The 15,877-nt window shown below is 37.7% G+C and overlaps 1 protein-coding gene across 1 annotated transcript in view; it reads left to right on the forward strand.

Annotated features, from left to right (window-relative positions):
• LOC106056618 (G-protein coupled receptor GRL101-like) overlaps window positions 1-15,877 on the forward strand; it is a 239,774-nt gene that overhangs the window by 220,156 nt on the left and 3,741 nt on the right. Inside the window, exons 17-29 of the mRNA XM_056015265.1 lie at window positions 557-643; window positions 1,821-1,892; window positions 2,785-2,856; window positions 3,960-4,031; window positions 4,774-4,845; window positions 5,344-5,415; window positions 6,614-6,685; window positions 6,895-7,093; window positions 7,893-8,067; window positions 8,589-8,761; window positions 8,906-9,077; window positions 10,516-10,652; window positions 12,025-12,184. Coding sequence (XP_055871240.1) covers window positions 557-643; window positions 1,821-1,892; window positions 2,785-2,856; window positions 3,960-4,031; window positions 4,774-4,845; window positions 5,344-5,415; window positions 6,614-6,685; window positions 6,895-7,093; window positions 7,893-8,067; window positions 8,589-8,761; window positions 8,906-9,077; window positions 10,516-10,652; window positions 12,025-12,184 — 1,535 coding nt within the window. The remainder of the gene's footprint in view (window positions 1-556; window positions 644-1,820; window positions 1,893-2,784; window positions 2,857-3,959; window positions 4,032-4,773; window positions 4,846-5,343; window positions 5,416-6,613; window positions 6,686-6,894; window positions 7,094-7,892; window positions 8,068-8,588; window positions 8,762-8,905; window positions 9,078-10,515; window positions 10,653-12,024; window positions 12,185-15,877) is intronic.

A 15,877-nucleotide genomic window follows, 5' to 3' on the forward strand; every position in this document is an offset into this window, starting at 1 on the left:
ATACTTTGTTGGTCGATGCTTTAAAGTTTGAAGCTAACAACAGATAGCTATAAAAGCCTGCTATTTTTCATAAGCTGTTCGCTGGCACGGTGGTTAGTGCGTTTGCTTGAGGAGTCTTGAGGACGCTTGAGCCCTCGAGCTGAAATTCAGGTCTGTCAAATTTTAAAAATTAAAGTGATCACGGTAACATTCACCCGGATAACCCCCCCCTTCTCCCTCCCCCCCCATCCTTTTTTCCCCCTAGCAACACGTGATAAGATCATAGGATATTGAGATAGATAAAAGCATGAAATTGCGCTAACAAAAAGTAAAAACAATTGGTAAAAATATTTCTAATCGCACAGATTTATTATTGTTAGTCTAGATCTATTACAAATTTAATTAATTGACTGATACAAATTAATTGATACAAATACGCTTAATACAATCTTTGTTGTTTGTTGTTGTTTTTTTTTTGGGGGGGGGGGTTGTTGTTTTTTTTAGGTATTTTATATTTTCTTGTTTTAATTATTCTACCTATTTTGTTTTAAAAAGTAATTTTTTGTAATCTTCCCAGAAATTATCAAGGCAACAAACTTGGCTACAATCTAAGAACTGACAGTTTGAGTAAAGGCGGAACAAATATGGACAAAGTAATCTACGTGTACGTTCTTTGAAACAGACAGAAGATCTCTGAATGGAGAGACAAAACAAATGGATTCTTTGAGTTTTCTAGAACAATTAGACATTGGACAATGGCGTCTGAGGAGACATTTTCCTCTTTGCTTGCACTTATAGTGACTTTTTGGTCTTTTATTTTACTAACGAAAAATTGGTTTATTTTTGTTTTAAATGTTTCGGATGTTTCTTCAGATTTTGAAGATAATTACATCTTAGTCTAATTAAACCTCCTGCAGGACGACTGGAAAAGGCAGCGGGCAGGACTCACACCCTGGACCTTCGAGACAACAAAACGACAGTCCAGAGCGCATACCACACGAGTAGACGTGTTCCAAAAGTCAATGAATCGGGAACGTAAAAACAAAACTTAATCTGAATGAAACATTTAATCCTTGTTAGAATATTTTTATCACGACAGCTTTCAAATGCCCTGTTAGAATATTTCTATCACGACAGATTTCAAATGCCTTGTTAGAATATTTCTATCACGACAGATTTCAAATGCCTTGTTAGAATTTTTCTATCACGACAGATTTTAACCTTACAACCTGTTTAAACTTGTCAAGTAGTGGACTTAAGTGGACTCGTTACAATCTGTAAATGCACATATAGAGTACAGAGTACAATGTCTGTAAGATAAGCCTAAATAACATACAATGTCTGTAAGATAAGCCTAAATAACATACAATGTCTGTAAGATAAGCCTAAATAACATACAATGTCTGTAAGATAAGCCTAAATAACATACAATGTCTGTAAGATAAGCCTAAATAACATACAATGTCTGTAAGATAAGCCTAAATAACATACAATGTCTGTAAGATAAGCCTAAATAACATACAATGTCTGTAAGATAAGCCTAAATAACATACAATGTCTGTAAGATAAGCCTAAATAACATACAATGTCTGTAAGATAAGCCTAAATAACATACAATGTCTGTAAGATAAGCCTAAATAACATACAATGTCTGTAAGATAAGCCTAAATAACATACAATGTCTGTAAGATAAGCCTAAATAACGATATTGGATCATTACAAGAATGCAAGGCATTGTCTATTTCTTAAGTTTATATTCCACATTGAAGGCTTAAGCTATCATCTTTTGTTATATACTAAAATGACTTGCTCTTCTATATGTTATATATTTCCAATTCCAGAGACTTGAGCAACAATTTGATCACTGACATTCCAGCCTATATGTTCCAATATATGTATAGCGTGAAGACACTGTGAGTGATTCCTTTGGTCCTGTATTGTCTATTTGATAGTATATGTCATTAAGCCATCAAAATGCAACTAGAATCAAGCAAATTATAAAAAGGTATACTTTTTATAAAAGCTGATATACGGGAAAAAATGTACATTTATAGCCTTCTATCAACACAGTAAGATTTATTTTCCTTTATCTATATCGAAGTTAATTAATTGATTCCCAATAATTGATTGAGTAATTTTTTAACGTTTAATAAATCTATGTTTTGTTAGGTACAATAAATAAGTGTGTTAAGTTTCAACGTGTGATCTGAGAATGGGTTGGGGGAGAAATAATGTGTCCAAAATTTGGTGCAGACAAAGTCAGTTAATATAAGCTTTGTAAGAACGTACTTAACCAGAATAGACTTTTCATATAACACTATCTTAAAAGAAAAACTAGCAAAGGACTTAACAAGGGTATTTTGTGGCCAGCACAGATACCAACCGCCTCACTTTCCTCAACTCAAGTCAGGTCCCCATCAGAGTTGGGTAGACTCAGGGATGTCACAATTCCAGTCACTGAGATTTGAACCCAAAACCCCTTGGTTAAGAAGCAAAGCAGTTTGCTCCTCAGCCACCACGGCCTCATGTAATAATAGCCCTAATGAAATATGATTATGTAAACAAAGGGAGACGACAATGATATTTCGATACACGTTTCAAGAGTTATTCAATGAACTTAAATGGTGTCTGGAGTATCTGACAAGACAATGGAGAGAAGAGGATTGATAATGAATGGCTAACTTACAAAAATTAGAGCAGCACGTTTTTTTTTAAATTTAATAGCTGATGGAAGAGGCAAGCACTTTGTCATATAAAGCTGTGGAGGGCAATTTTTTCAAGTATTTCTTTTTTTTTTTTTTTTAGAAATCTGGCGGATAACAACATTACTGAAATCAAGAACGTTTCTCTGATTGGACTTGGTGCTTTGACCCAGCTGTAAGTAGATCCAACTGAAGGCATCTTTAGTTTTAGTTTGAATTATATTTGTACAAATACAATTTCAAGCTTAAGTTACATAGCAGAGAAATCTTGAATATTAATGTGCTTATGCGTTCACTTACCTATTTAAAACATTTATTAACATATTTATTCTATCATGTGGGCACCCATAACCCTATTAATTACAAACCCATTTATCTAATTCTTACAATGTTTTAGGTGGTGAACACGTCTTTGTATATTCAGAAGTTAAATCTAATGACCCAGTATCTGATTGTATGCCGGGAATTCTTGTATAAGTAAATAACCAACATAACTTTCCTGTTTACGACATAGAAAAATTGAATTATCCAAGTTGAAATCATATAACCAAAGATACAAAAAAAAAATACTGTACTTTACATTATAACTCTCAATTTATTCTAATTCAATAATAAAATAACAGTGGAAATTGTTAACCTCAACATGAAGCTTAAAACTTACAAATAAACTGACTTGAGCCCTGACACAATTTCATTTCCTATCCTATATATAGCTTGTCCTTACTCAAAAATTGAAAGTCACCATACTTTCAAGCAACTCTCGGTAAAGAATTATCTCGACATTATAATTTATTCTTCTGCGTAGAAACTCGAAGGTACCAGAAGCTAATGTGAAAAAAAAACACTTCTTGTTTACATCTCGCTGCGCTGACCACGTGACCCCTACATACAAGAAAAAGAAAAGAAATTTATTAATAAAATACTTCACTAGTTTTCAATCATAAATTCAAATGTAATTTATTTAAAAGCTCAACATTCTAACATGTCTACAGTAGCAATTGTCATTGATGGACTAACGAATTTACATAATTATCTTCTCTTTTCAAGTACAAAATACAAAAAAAAAATCTAATAAAATACTCAAAAAGACACACAGACGTAATCATCTTCTCTTTTGAAGTAACGTCTGTATTATACAAGATAAGAGATACGTCTGTAATTAATAAGGATAAGAACTTAGAATAAATAAAATAAATCCATAAAATATGGATTGGCTGTATTCTGTGATATTTTATTAATTGAATTTCTCTTTCACATCTCCATGATGATGGTGGACAGATATCTCCATGGCAACGCAATTCAATCACTGGACAAGTATTCCTTCATGAACCTTTCAAATTTGATAACTTTGTAAGTATTTGTCAATTATGTCATAACTACTGTAATAACTCTCCTGGTGCGCATTAGCGTATGGTGCGCAATGGCGCACTGTTCAACACTAGTGATGGACAGATTCGAGACGAGCAAGGAGGGACTGCTGATTTCATCTGAAGTGAATGGAGAAACAGAACTAGAGCTGAAGTTTGGTCCGTCAAGGGTTGTAGAAGTGATTAGCGTCAGTGGACAGTCCGGCAGGTTTTAAGCAGCCAAGGTTCTCTTTGTGGGTTGTCTGGGAAACTGTGGAAGGGTCGTTCCTGCGTATGGAAGAGATTATTGTTTATCTGAGAAGACCAACGTTCTAGAGACAACGAGAAGATAGAGAGCTGCACGGACTGTGACCCCGTGTTAATGGCGGGATAGTGAACCATGTAGGCATGTGAAGAGGGACACGCATCCAGTGAACCTTGCTGGCCAGAGTTAGAGGACCTGATAACCAAGACGAACATTTATGTCTGTAGTCACTTCTGTCTCACTTCTGTTAACACCTTAATAAACTTTAATTGATCGATTCTCTGTATTCCGTGTTGAGCTGCCTCCTCCCTTTGTTTCATTACATTAGTATTAAAAATTGGTAAATGTGTAGCCAATGTAAAGTGTTGAACCAATTTACAAATCCTTCAAGCTCCACTTTATATTAGATCTAGAACAGTTTATTTTATTTTAATAATTTGATTTTTTTATTTTTGTGTCATTTCTTTATCCCCTATACCAGAGATTTGAGTTCTCAGAGAATCACCAGATTGAGTCCACAAACATTTGTTGGTTTAGACTCCTTACGGATGTTGTGAGTGATTTCTTTCTAATTATTGACATTTCATTAAAGCTTTCTCTCTCTCTCTCTCTCTCTCTCTCTCTCTCTCTCTCTCTCTCTCTCTCTCACTCTCTCTCTCTCTCTGTCTCTTTCTGTCTCTCTCTCTCTCTTTAACTCTTTGTTAGTTTATTTCTCCCTCTTTTTTGTGCACTCTTTCTATCTCCATCTTAATCTTTTGAGTACTGTACCAATTGGAATTTAGACTTGTGTTTATTAAGTATATTATATGATGTCATGATGTCGAATGTCAAAATTCAAGGGCTCCTAAAAATGTCAACTCCCCCTAGGCCCCCAAATCGCTAGCTACGCCACTGTCCTACTATCATTCTCTCTTGTTAGTCTCTAAACTTCCAGGATAACTATTTCTATCACTTTATATCTTGTTCATACTCTCTTTCTCTTTCTCTCTCTCTCTCTCTCTCTCTCTCCCTTGTTTGTAAAACAACATTTCAGTGTAATATCTTCTCACAGAAACTTGAGTGGGAATCAGCTGAAGACTATAGAGGATGGAACGTTTTATGGCTTACACAATCTTCTGACTCTGTAAGTTGAACACGACACACTTGATTTTAGTGGCCATTTAATTTGTTTCAATCCCGTCAGCCCTGCAAGAGGAATTAGCCGCCAACACTTCACAGTACCATCTTTTTGATCTTCCCATTAATCTATTCATCCTGCCATATAACTTTGTGTTCCCTACAGCTGTATACTATTAGGCGCGGTGGCTGAGTGGTAAAGCGCTTTGCTTCCAAACCGGGAGTTCCGGATTCGAATCCTATTGAAGACTGTGATTTTTACTGTTGGGATCTTTAGGGCGCGTTTGAGTCCACCCAGCTCTAATGGGTACCTGACATTAGTTGGGGGAAAGTAAAGGCGGTTGGCCACATGACACTCTTGTTAACCGTGGACCACAGAAACAGATGAACTTTACTTCATCTGCCTCATAAATCACACGGTCTGAAAGGGGAACTTTGCATCTGTATACAAGCATACTAGATCTTAATTTTTGTAATTAATATAATAATAATAGAAAAATAAACCTAAACCCAACAGTGGTATACAAATCTAAATCTGTTGTTTTGATCTAGGTCGGTGAAGCCCAACTTTTTTGAACTGGTCTTCATATAAATTTCCAACACGCCATTCGTTGTTCGGAAATGGCCCGCAGGCCGTGCTGAAGATCATTACTTATTTAAGAGTAAATTCACGTCTTAGGTCCTACATCATTTTCAACCCCCAACAGCCTCAGACTGCTGACCTCAGGTCATTACAAAGGCGGACTCCACAAAACAGTAGCATCGTCAACTCCCATCAGATTCATGAACGCACTTTATTACAAAATATCCACTTACCAATTAGTACCCGCTGTGTCTGTTCAAGAAAAAGATTGTCTAGACTACATTTAATTATAGAAGATAATACTTTGTATAAATTATAACGGTCAAATTAGAGTTAACCCAGTGTGGAAAAAGAGCTAGTACTTTTGTTCCGGAAGATATACAAGCATGAAATTTGCGCTAAACAAAAACCATTGGTAAAAAACTTTTTCTAACCGCACAGTTAGTTTAGTTCTTAAACTGATCCCAACTAATTGATATACTTCATATAAGCTCTTTTTTTTTTTTAAAGTATTTTTTTTTTGTATTATGCTTGTTTTGCTTGTTTCTTTGAATTACATTCCAAGTTAATTATTTGTCTCCCCTGGTATGTTCTACATTTTGTAAATATTTCCATCTGTCAGTGATATCAGTAACAACATGATACAAAACATTGGGAAACGAGTATTTTACAACTTACCAAAACTAACTCACTTGTAAGTATTAATAATGTGTTCTTATCTGTTATCAATATTTTATTAGTAAGATCTATATTGACCATAATTGATCGATAATTTTCAAATGAGTAATATGCTGTCCAATCTTGACCAATACTTTACATATAAAAATATTGACCATACTTGACCATTATTTTATATATAACACCCTCTATAATAGCACATGAGCTATGCTTTACGTTTACTAGAATCACTGATAAGTTCAAGTTTTGCTGCCTGGCTAAGAATGTGAAATCCTGTCTACCGATGCCGGACGAGTTTTCTTCCTGTGGTCATCTGATGGACAACTACATCCTGAGAATATTTATCTGGATCCTTGGGCTCATTGCCTTCTTTGGAAATGTGGTGGTCATCGGTTGGAGGATCAGAGACATGAGGGGGCGCAAGGTGAGCTATTGGGAAACGAAAATATACACACAAAAATTTGTAGAAAGGACAAAGTTGACTGATAAGACCAATAGGTTCATGGATTGGTTCAAATTAATTCACTTTTGGGAGGGATCAAGATTTTAGAAGATTTTGTGTGGGCAGTTTTGTGCTAATGTCGTGCTAATAGAGTCAGAGATTATATCATTTAAATAAATTTGGATTACAGAACTTTATTCTAGTCACTTTAAAGTGCATAGTAAATCTCAGCATTAAAAACAGAATTTGCGTCATTGCTGAGGTAGCGCTTATTTAACTTCCTGCAACGTACAACAAAATCTAGAGTAAGACGAACAATAGGCCTACTGTCTTGACTGACCAGATGAGCATTGCGGCTATGAGTCTGCAAAATGAAAGAACTGCTCCATAAAAGATGATCCTTTTGGCTCCAGACTCTGTGATTCTGCACGAAAAGCTTAATGCTTCGGGAATAGAGAAGAGGAAGATACTGAATTAGTCACTTTTTTATATTTTTTGTTTGTAAAGGGATAAGGTTGTTTTTTTTTTTAATTCTTTATCTGGCTGATGTGTGAGACTTTTGTGCTGTGCCTGGCTAATTTGTGTTTGTTTTTAATTATATACCGATGTAGTTAAGCCTGATGTATTAAGTATGAAATATGTTATAATTAGTTTCATTGATATACTATCGGTATAATGTTTACTATACGGCTAATTAAAACTTATTTGAGATTTCTTCATTAATCAATAATGAAAATGTTTTCTTGTTAATATTTTGGTTTAAACACTTCTATGTCTCCAGGTTCACTCTATTCTGATCACAAATTTAGCCCTAGGTGACCTCATGATGGGCATCTACTTACTGATAGTGGCCGTGGTGGACACTTACTATAGAGACGTGTACATAGCGCATGATGAGGAATGGAGGCACAGTGCCTTGTGTAAATTTGCTGGCTTCATTTCTACATTCTCTTCAGGTAAGACCCAAAAAACAACAGATAAACATAACTATTAATTTGGATCGATCGTCGCTAATAATATGATATGACAGAAAGTTTGAAATTGTACATCAGAAAAAGCTATGTACATGAATGTAAACTTCGAATACTTTACCTAAGTTGTGCACTATTTAGAGAACGCCAAAAATGTTTACTTTCAACTACTGCATAATTTTACTATGAGAATACTTTTTTAATTATTCTATTTTAAAAGTGCCCTAAAGTTTCTTAATTTGTAGTGCGTCTAGTATACCTAAGCCTACTTTATACTGTTTGGTGTTAATACTATGCAGGATGTAAGGAATGAAAAAAAAATGATCATTCAAAATGTTTAAAAAAACACCAACAGAGAAACTAAATACTCGGATACCAGAATGATCTAGCTTTGAAGGTGGGGGTGCCCCAAAAGTAGCTGTCGCAACTGTGTGTTAATAAGATTCTGGTACATTACATTGTCCAAGAATAAATTCGACGTATAATTAGTATCTGAAATTTTCCAGAACTGTCTGTCTTCACGCTAACCATTATCACCATAGACAGACTGATTTGTATTATCCTGCCGCTCAGAATGACGAGACTTAGTGTAAGGGAAGCAACCTATACAATGTTGTTCATCTGGTTACTGGTCTTTTTCATCTCAGTTGTTCCCCTTATGGACATCCCCTATTTTCAGGTAAGACTTTGTATTTCAACCAACCTGATGTCTAAACGCACAATCCATTTATCATACTCTCTAAATACGATGTCTTTGACATCTCTTTCAATAATATAGTTATGCACAAAATAAAAATATTTATATCTTGGACGTTTTGTTTAGAATTTTTATGGAAGGTCCGGCGTGTGTCTGGCTCTGCACATCACGCCGCAGCGGCCGCCGGGCTGGCAGTTCTCTGTGGCCATCTTCCTGGTGCTTAACTTCGTCTCGTTTCTCATCATCGCCCTCTCGTACGTCTGGATGTTTCTGGTTGCCAGGGAAACAAGATCAGCAGGTAATTTACACAAGAAAACAGGTCAAATAAAGTGTTTACAATGCTGCTCACTGTACTAGGTTTTTTAGCCACTGGCTACACCCCGTATTTATATTATGATTATTACTGTCTCAACCGCGTTTTTTTTTTTTTGCCAAGCTTCTATTAACTCACTCCCCCGTCTATCTGGTTCAAATTTTGTTTCAGGTTATTTGTTCCAATTCTCATTGTCGGATGATGTTGGAAATTCGCACAGTTATTCATTATCCATAATCAACATGATTTTTTAAAAAGTTTAACTATTATTCAATTAATTAGTGGTAATTAATCAATTTAGTTTTATATAGAAAAGGGAAAATAAATCTTACAGTATTGAGAAATATGGTTGTGAATGTGCAGGTCTTTCTTCTAGATAAGCTTTCTTGTTGTTGTTGTTGTTTTTAAAGTAATTCTTATATTTTGTTTTTTCTTTCTCTTGCACTTTCTTTCTCTTTTTCTCTCTGTCTGTTTCTCTCTTTCTTTCATGTCTGTTTATTTATTAACATGCTTAAAATTAACAAGAAATTACTTTTGGTTAATATATTTGACCTTTACCCGTCCCTTAGTCTGTTGGACCGTCGGGGCACCATGCAATTTTTTTTCTCGACCGTCTTTCTCCATTTCTCTCTGTCTTTCACCTTAGAACCTCTTGCAATGGAAGGCCTGTCCATTCTTTTATGTTGTCTTCCCATCGTTTTCTCAGTCTGCCTCTTTTTTTTTCCTGGTCCTGGTCCCTGAAGGAATGTCTTTGCAAGCTCCAAATACCTTGTAATATAATATATACCCTATGGTAAAAACAATGTATACAAGAGTGAAATATCAACATGATCTTTTTGTAAACGCCCTTGCCGTAGACATTCGCAGAAGACGCAAAAAAAAACAACACTTAAATAGACCCCCGACATAATTTCTCTATGTGACATAATATACAGGTCTCAGCTGGGTTTGCGTAGTCAAGTAAAAAAACAACTTTGCACTCATCCTTATTCGGAATTGAAGACATTGCCTTTTAAGCTTACAAATTAATACCCCCCTTATATTATCAACTCAACCGTCTGTCTGTCTGTCTGTCTTGGAGGATTCTTTTACACGTTTTTTTCTTCCACTTCCAATTCTCGGATCAAGTTGAAATTTTGCACAATTAATCGTAGTCGAAGACAATGCAAGAATCAATAAATAAAAATAACCAATTTAATAAATTATTTAATCAATTAGCAGAAATTAATTACTTTTGTTTCATACAGAAGAGGGGGAGATAAATCTAGACATATGGTAATAATTGTGTATGGCTTTCCCCTTATATAACCTTTTTTTAGGTATTTTAAAAATATTTTGCTTGTTTTAATTTCCAGTCCATTATTTGTTCAAGCCATGAAGCTATAAATAACTTTCTTGTTCTTCTTTTTGTCTGCACGTCCAGTCAGAAGTATAGAGACCAAGAATGACACAGCCATGGCAAGGAGGATGACTCTAATTGTGATGACAGACTTCGCTTGCTGGATACCCATTATCATTTTGGGTTTTGTCTCCCTTGCTGGAGGCAACGCTTCTAATGATGTATGTATTATAATCAAATTCAAAATTAAAAAAAAAAAACATATCAGGTTTTATATTATAAAAGAAAATTGTGTTCTATATATTGTATAATACTTTCCTTTTAAAACAACCCTAAAGCAAGGGTTTTTTTTTTGTTGCTTTTTTTAGTTGTACTCTCTGGAATGGATTTTTTTTTTAATAAAATAAATGAATTTATTTTTTATTGGGCTCCTATAGGATTACGTCACTTTCTAAAAGTTATATTTAGATATTTACAGCTACAAAGTAGGGCAGAGCAAGGAACCCGGAGGCCTAAATTCAATAGTATGATGCCACACACACACACACACGCACAACTAGAAGATAAGAGTTTAAACAAAAAATAAAAGAAGACGATACCTTTTTAATACAACTTAGCCAGCGATTATTTGTCTCTTAATAACCAAAGAATGATAGAGTTGTAAAAAAAATGGAACATTTTTACCCCACATCTTAAAAGCAATAAATGACCATCTTTCGCAGGTCTTTAAGACCTCTCTCTTAGTCTTGGGCCCAGTAATAACGACACTGCCACATAACTAAGTCTGATTTAATAAATATACATTCTTACATTTTATAACCTTTTGTAGATCTAAACTCTTTACAGGCTTGTGTAGATTAAACGCATTATATACTTGTGTAAATGTAAACGCATTATAAACTTATGTAAATCTAAACGCATTATAAACTTGAGTAAATCTAAAAGCATTATAAACTTGTGTAAATCTAAACGCAGTATAAACTTGTGTAAATCTAAAGGCATTATAAACTTGTGTAAATCTAAACGCATTATAAACTTGTGTAAATCTAAAGGCATTATTAACTTGTGTAAATCTAAACGCATTATAAACTTTTGTAAATCTAAAGGCATTATAAACTTGTGTAAATCTAAACGCATTATAAACTTGTGTAAATCTAAAGGCATTATAAACTTGTGTAAATCTCAACGCATTATAAACTTGTGTAAATCTAAACGCATTATAAACTTGTGTAAATCTAAACGCATTATAAACTTGTGTAAATCTAAAGGCCTTATAAACTTGTGTAAATCTAAACGCATTTTAAACTTGTGTAAATCTAAAGGCATTATAAACTTGTGTAAATCTAAAGGCATTATAAACTTGTGTAAATCTAAACGCATTATAAACTTGTGTAAATCTAAACGCATTATAAACTTGTGTAAATCTAAACGCATTATGAACTTGTGTAAATCTAAACGCATTTTAAACTTGTGTAAATCTAAACGCATTTTAAACTTGTGTAAATCTAAACGCATTATAATCTTGTGTAAATCTAAACGCCTTATAAACACGTATAGATGTCAGTGTATCACATTCTCTTCCTTCCTGTCTAGGTGTATGCGTGGATCGCCGTGTTTGTCTTGCCTCTGAACTCTGCTATCAACCCGGTGCTGTACACGCTCTCCACTGCGCCATTCTTGATGAACTTTCGCAGCAGAGTGTGCAGATTTAGGAAGTCCTCCATGTCGCAAGAAACGAATCATAGCTACGTCGGTAAGGAACAGTGACAGTTCAGTTGGAAAGTAAACCTGGTCATTCGAATGCACTCTCTGAAAGTCATAATGATCTTTAATAACCCTAACCCTTAAATAAATTATAAATTTTGGTGCAGACCAATCGCTAACGACTTTTAGTGACTTCATACGTAATTATATATACTTTTTTTTTAGTTAGAAAAAATAAGTTTAATGAAATTCATTCTAGTTCATCAAAAACTGACCTAGATTATTTTGGTGGCCATTTCTGTTAACTTGGTAAACCAAGGCAGGAGATAGAAAGGTGGGGGATCGAGTGTTCATGTTTAAGTTCAAACAGATACTGCCAAATATAAAATAGCTTTTAATGCTGCAAAGAGAACAAAAGAACTTCATTTTTTACGACATTAAATTGTGACCACTACAAAATGGCCTGAGTGACTTTTAGACCAAAATATATATTGTTACGAATCTCACTATCCAGGCTCTCTGCAAACTGCACCATACACCACCAACTTAAAGAACTTGACAACTCAGGGCTCCAAAGTAACGTAACACTTTAATAGTTTAAGAAATAACAGCCAATACTGTACAATTGGCAGCACGTAACACAGGACCGTACAAATACCTCTTCGATAACACCGTTCCGCCGTATCAACTCTTGCACTGGCCTCTCCGTCTCGTTCCGGGCTTTCACTGGGTTCAACAGTTCAGGACTGACTTCACACACTAGGCTCGTTGTGTCGGACTCGATCACAGACCAAGATCAAGACGCCGTTCGTCTCAACTGTACTTGATAGTACTCCGCACTGAACCGTCGTAATGCTCCGTACAGAACCACACCGCTGAACTGTGCTGTAGTCGACCGGACTGTAGTGAACCGGGCTCTGAACCCCTGCCGTGAACCTTGCTGTATTGAGCCCCTTTTCTCGACTGTCTTGACTGCGACACCTCCGCTCTTTATATAGGGTCCCTACTGGCCTTCTTGAACCGGACAGAACGCCGCTCGACGTTTCTAGGTGGTCATATGACTACAACTCTCGTGACGCTCATGAGCTCTGTTCACGACGGCGATCCTTCCCGAACCGTCCTGTTGATACTCGACTCGGTTGACCGTCGGAGCTCGTCACGGTTGACCGCTCGTCTAGCGCTGGCCTGGGGCGAATTGCGTCGGCTGACTACACTCACACCACTACCCCCATCTGTGCCACCACCAAGTTTATAACACTGCCCCCTCCTTAGATCTGTCCGTCCCGGACAGGATCAACATCATGACATTGGCTGTAAAGTTTCATCGCTGCAGGCGGGGGTCGATCAGTGGCAGTTGGCTTGACTCTTGAGCTTGATGGAGCCATCCATGTTGCAGTCAGCAATGGTCGCTTCCTTCTTCTCCTCCAATTGGCCTTCACCTGGTTGCATGGACGTCGTGCTTTCATCGCCATCCACGTTGAATTCAAAAAACGTTTTCTTCTTCTCCTCCAGTTAGCCTTCATCTGGTTGCATCGATGTCGTTGTCGCATCGTCATCCATGTTGCACTCAACAAAAGTAGCCTTCTTCTTCTTCTCCGCCAGTTGGTCTTCATGTGGCTGCAGTTATTTCTTGGTAGGATCACCATGCACTTTGGACTACGCAAACGCCGCCTTCTTCTTTTCCTCCAGTTGATCGTCCTCTTGTTGCAGTGACGTTGTGGTTGCATCGCTCTCTTGTCGGTCGGTACTGAGGACAGCCACTTGACACATGGAGAGGTATAGGATGTAAGGGCTGGGGATACCAAGATCGTTGGCAAAAGAGTTGGCTTCATAGGGCTTTGCGAAGAAGGACTGGGATGGGCTTCAAATCCACAGGGCGAGGAATTGTGGGACATGTCATCATCTTCAACCTTGTCTGGAGGGCATGCTCGTGGGGCAGGTTGGTAACACTCCTCGTGCAAAGGTCCCTCGTCTTCGGCTTCAGGCTCCATTCGGCTTTCTTCACCACCATCAGGACCTCTCTCTCTCGTCTCAGTATCGGGCCAATCGCTTGTTGGTTTCAGACCTGGTCGATGACTTTCATCTTGCAAATGTCCATCAAAGTCAACAACAGGCTGTCTTGGATTCTCTTGACCACCATCAGGGCTTTCCTCTCCAGTCTTGGCAGCTGGACCAACGTCAGGCTTCCTTGGATTCTCTTGACCACCATCAGAACTTCTCTCGCTGAGCTTAGCATCTGGACGAACGTCTGTAGGGTACAAGCTTCGCCGGTAGCTTCCATCATGTAAACGTCCCTCAGCAACTGGCTTGGAGGCAGACTCAGTGTTCTCTTGATCTGTCTTGCTGTTTGATCTTCTCATATCAGGTACGTCGGCAGCACAAGCTTCTGTTGGACTATAGGCAGCTTCTCTTGTCTCTTTGTCTCTTTCGGCTCCCCAGATCTGTACTCCTTGTTTTCGGATTCACAGGCAGCATCACGTTCATCAGCATTGCCATTGTTACTGCTTATTGATTCACAGCATTGGGTGGGTAATAGTTCTATGTCCAACGATGGTGAATCTCCTTCATCTTTCAAGTCTCCTTGGTCGTACAAGGTTTCTTCCACCACGTCCATCGTTTTCACCACGGGGCTCGTCACTTCTTTCACTGAGGTACACATCTTTTTAATCTCTCTACAGAACTCCTCGGTGGACTTCTTCAATGTCATACTCATCTCGTCCAGTACAGAGTTCAATAGCTCTCCCAAGTCTGGTGCGACTTCAAACAGATACGTGTCCGGATCTTCTTCTTCTTCCATTATGTCTTCCCGGAGGCGTGCTTGTAAGGTTTCCTTGTTTCCACATGTCTTCAGCCCTCGTTCACGGAGTTCTTGCTTCAGTTCTCTAAATTCAAGTTCGTACAGCAGTTTCAGACGAGCCATAGTAGATCCGATCCAATCCGATTCCGATCCGATCCCACTTCTGACACCAGTTGTTACGAATCTCACTATCCAGGCTCTCTGCAAACTGCACCATACACCACCAACTTAAAGAACTTGACAACTCAGGGCTCCAAAGTAACGTAACACTTTAATAGTTTAAGAAATAACAGCCAATACTGTACAATTGGCAGCACGTAACACAGGACCGTACAAATACCTCTTCGATAACACCGTTCCGCCGTATCAACTCTTGCACTGGCCTCTCCGTCTCGTTCCGGGCTTTCACTGGGTTCAACAGTTCAGGACTGACTTCACATACTAGGCTCGTTGTGTCGGACTCAATCACAGACCAAGATCAAGACGCCGTTCGTCTCAACTGTACTTGATAGTACTCCGCACTGAACCGTCGTAATGCTCCGTACAGAACCACACCGCTGAACTGTGCTGTAGTCGACCGGACTGTAGTGAACCGGGCACTGAACCCCTGCCGTGAACCTTGCTGTATTGAGCCCCTTTTCTCGACTGTCTTGACTGCGACACCTCCGCTCTTTATATAGGGTCCCTACTGGCCTTCTCGAACCGGACAGAACGCCGCTCGACGTTTCTAGGTGGTCATATGACTACAACTCTCGTGACGCTCATGAGCTCTGTTCACGACGGCGATCCTTCCCGAACCGTCCTGTTGATACTCGACTCGGTTGACCGTCGGAGCTCGTCACGGTTGACCGCTCGTCTAGCGCTGGCCTGGGGCGAATTGCGTCGGCTGACTACACTCACACCACTACCCCCATCTGTGCCACCACCAAGTTTATAACAATATTT

Source organism: Biomphalaria glabrata, chromosome 17 (genome assembly GCF_947242115.1).
Source record: "Biomphalaria glabrata chromosome 17, xgBioGlab47.1, whole genome shotgun sequence".
Taxonomy (NCBI): Eukaryota; Metazoa; Mollusca; class Gastropoda; family Planorbidae; genus Biomphalaria; species Biomphalaria glabrata.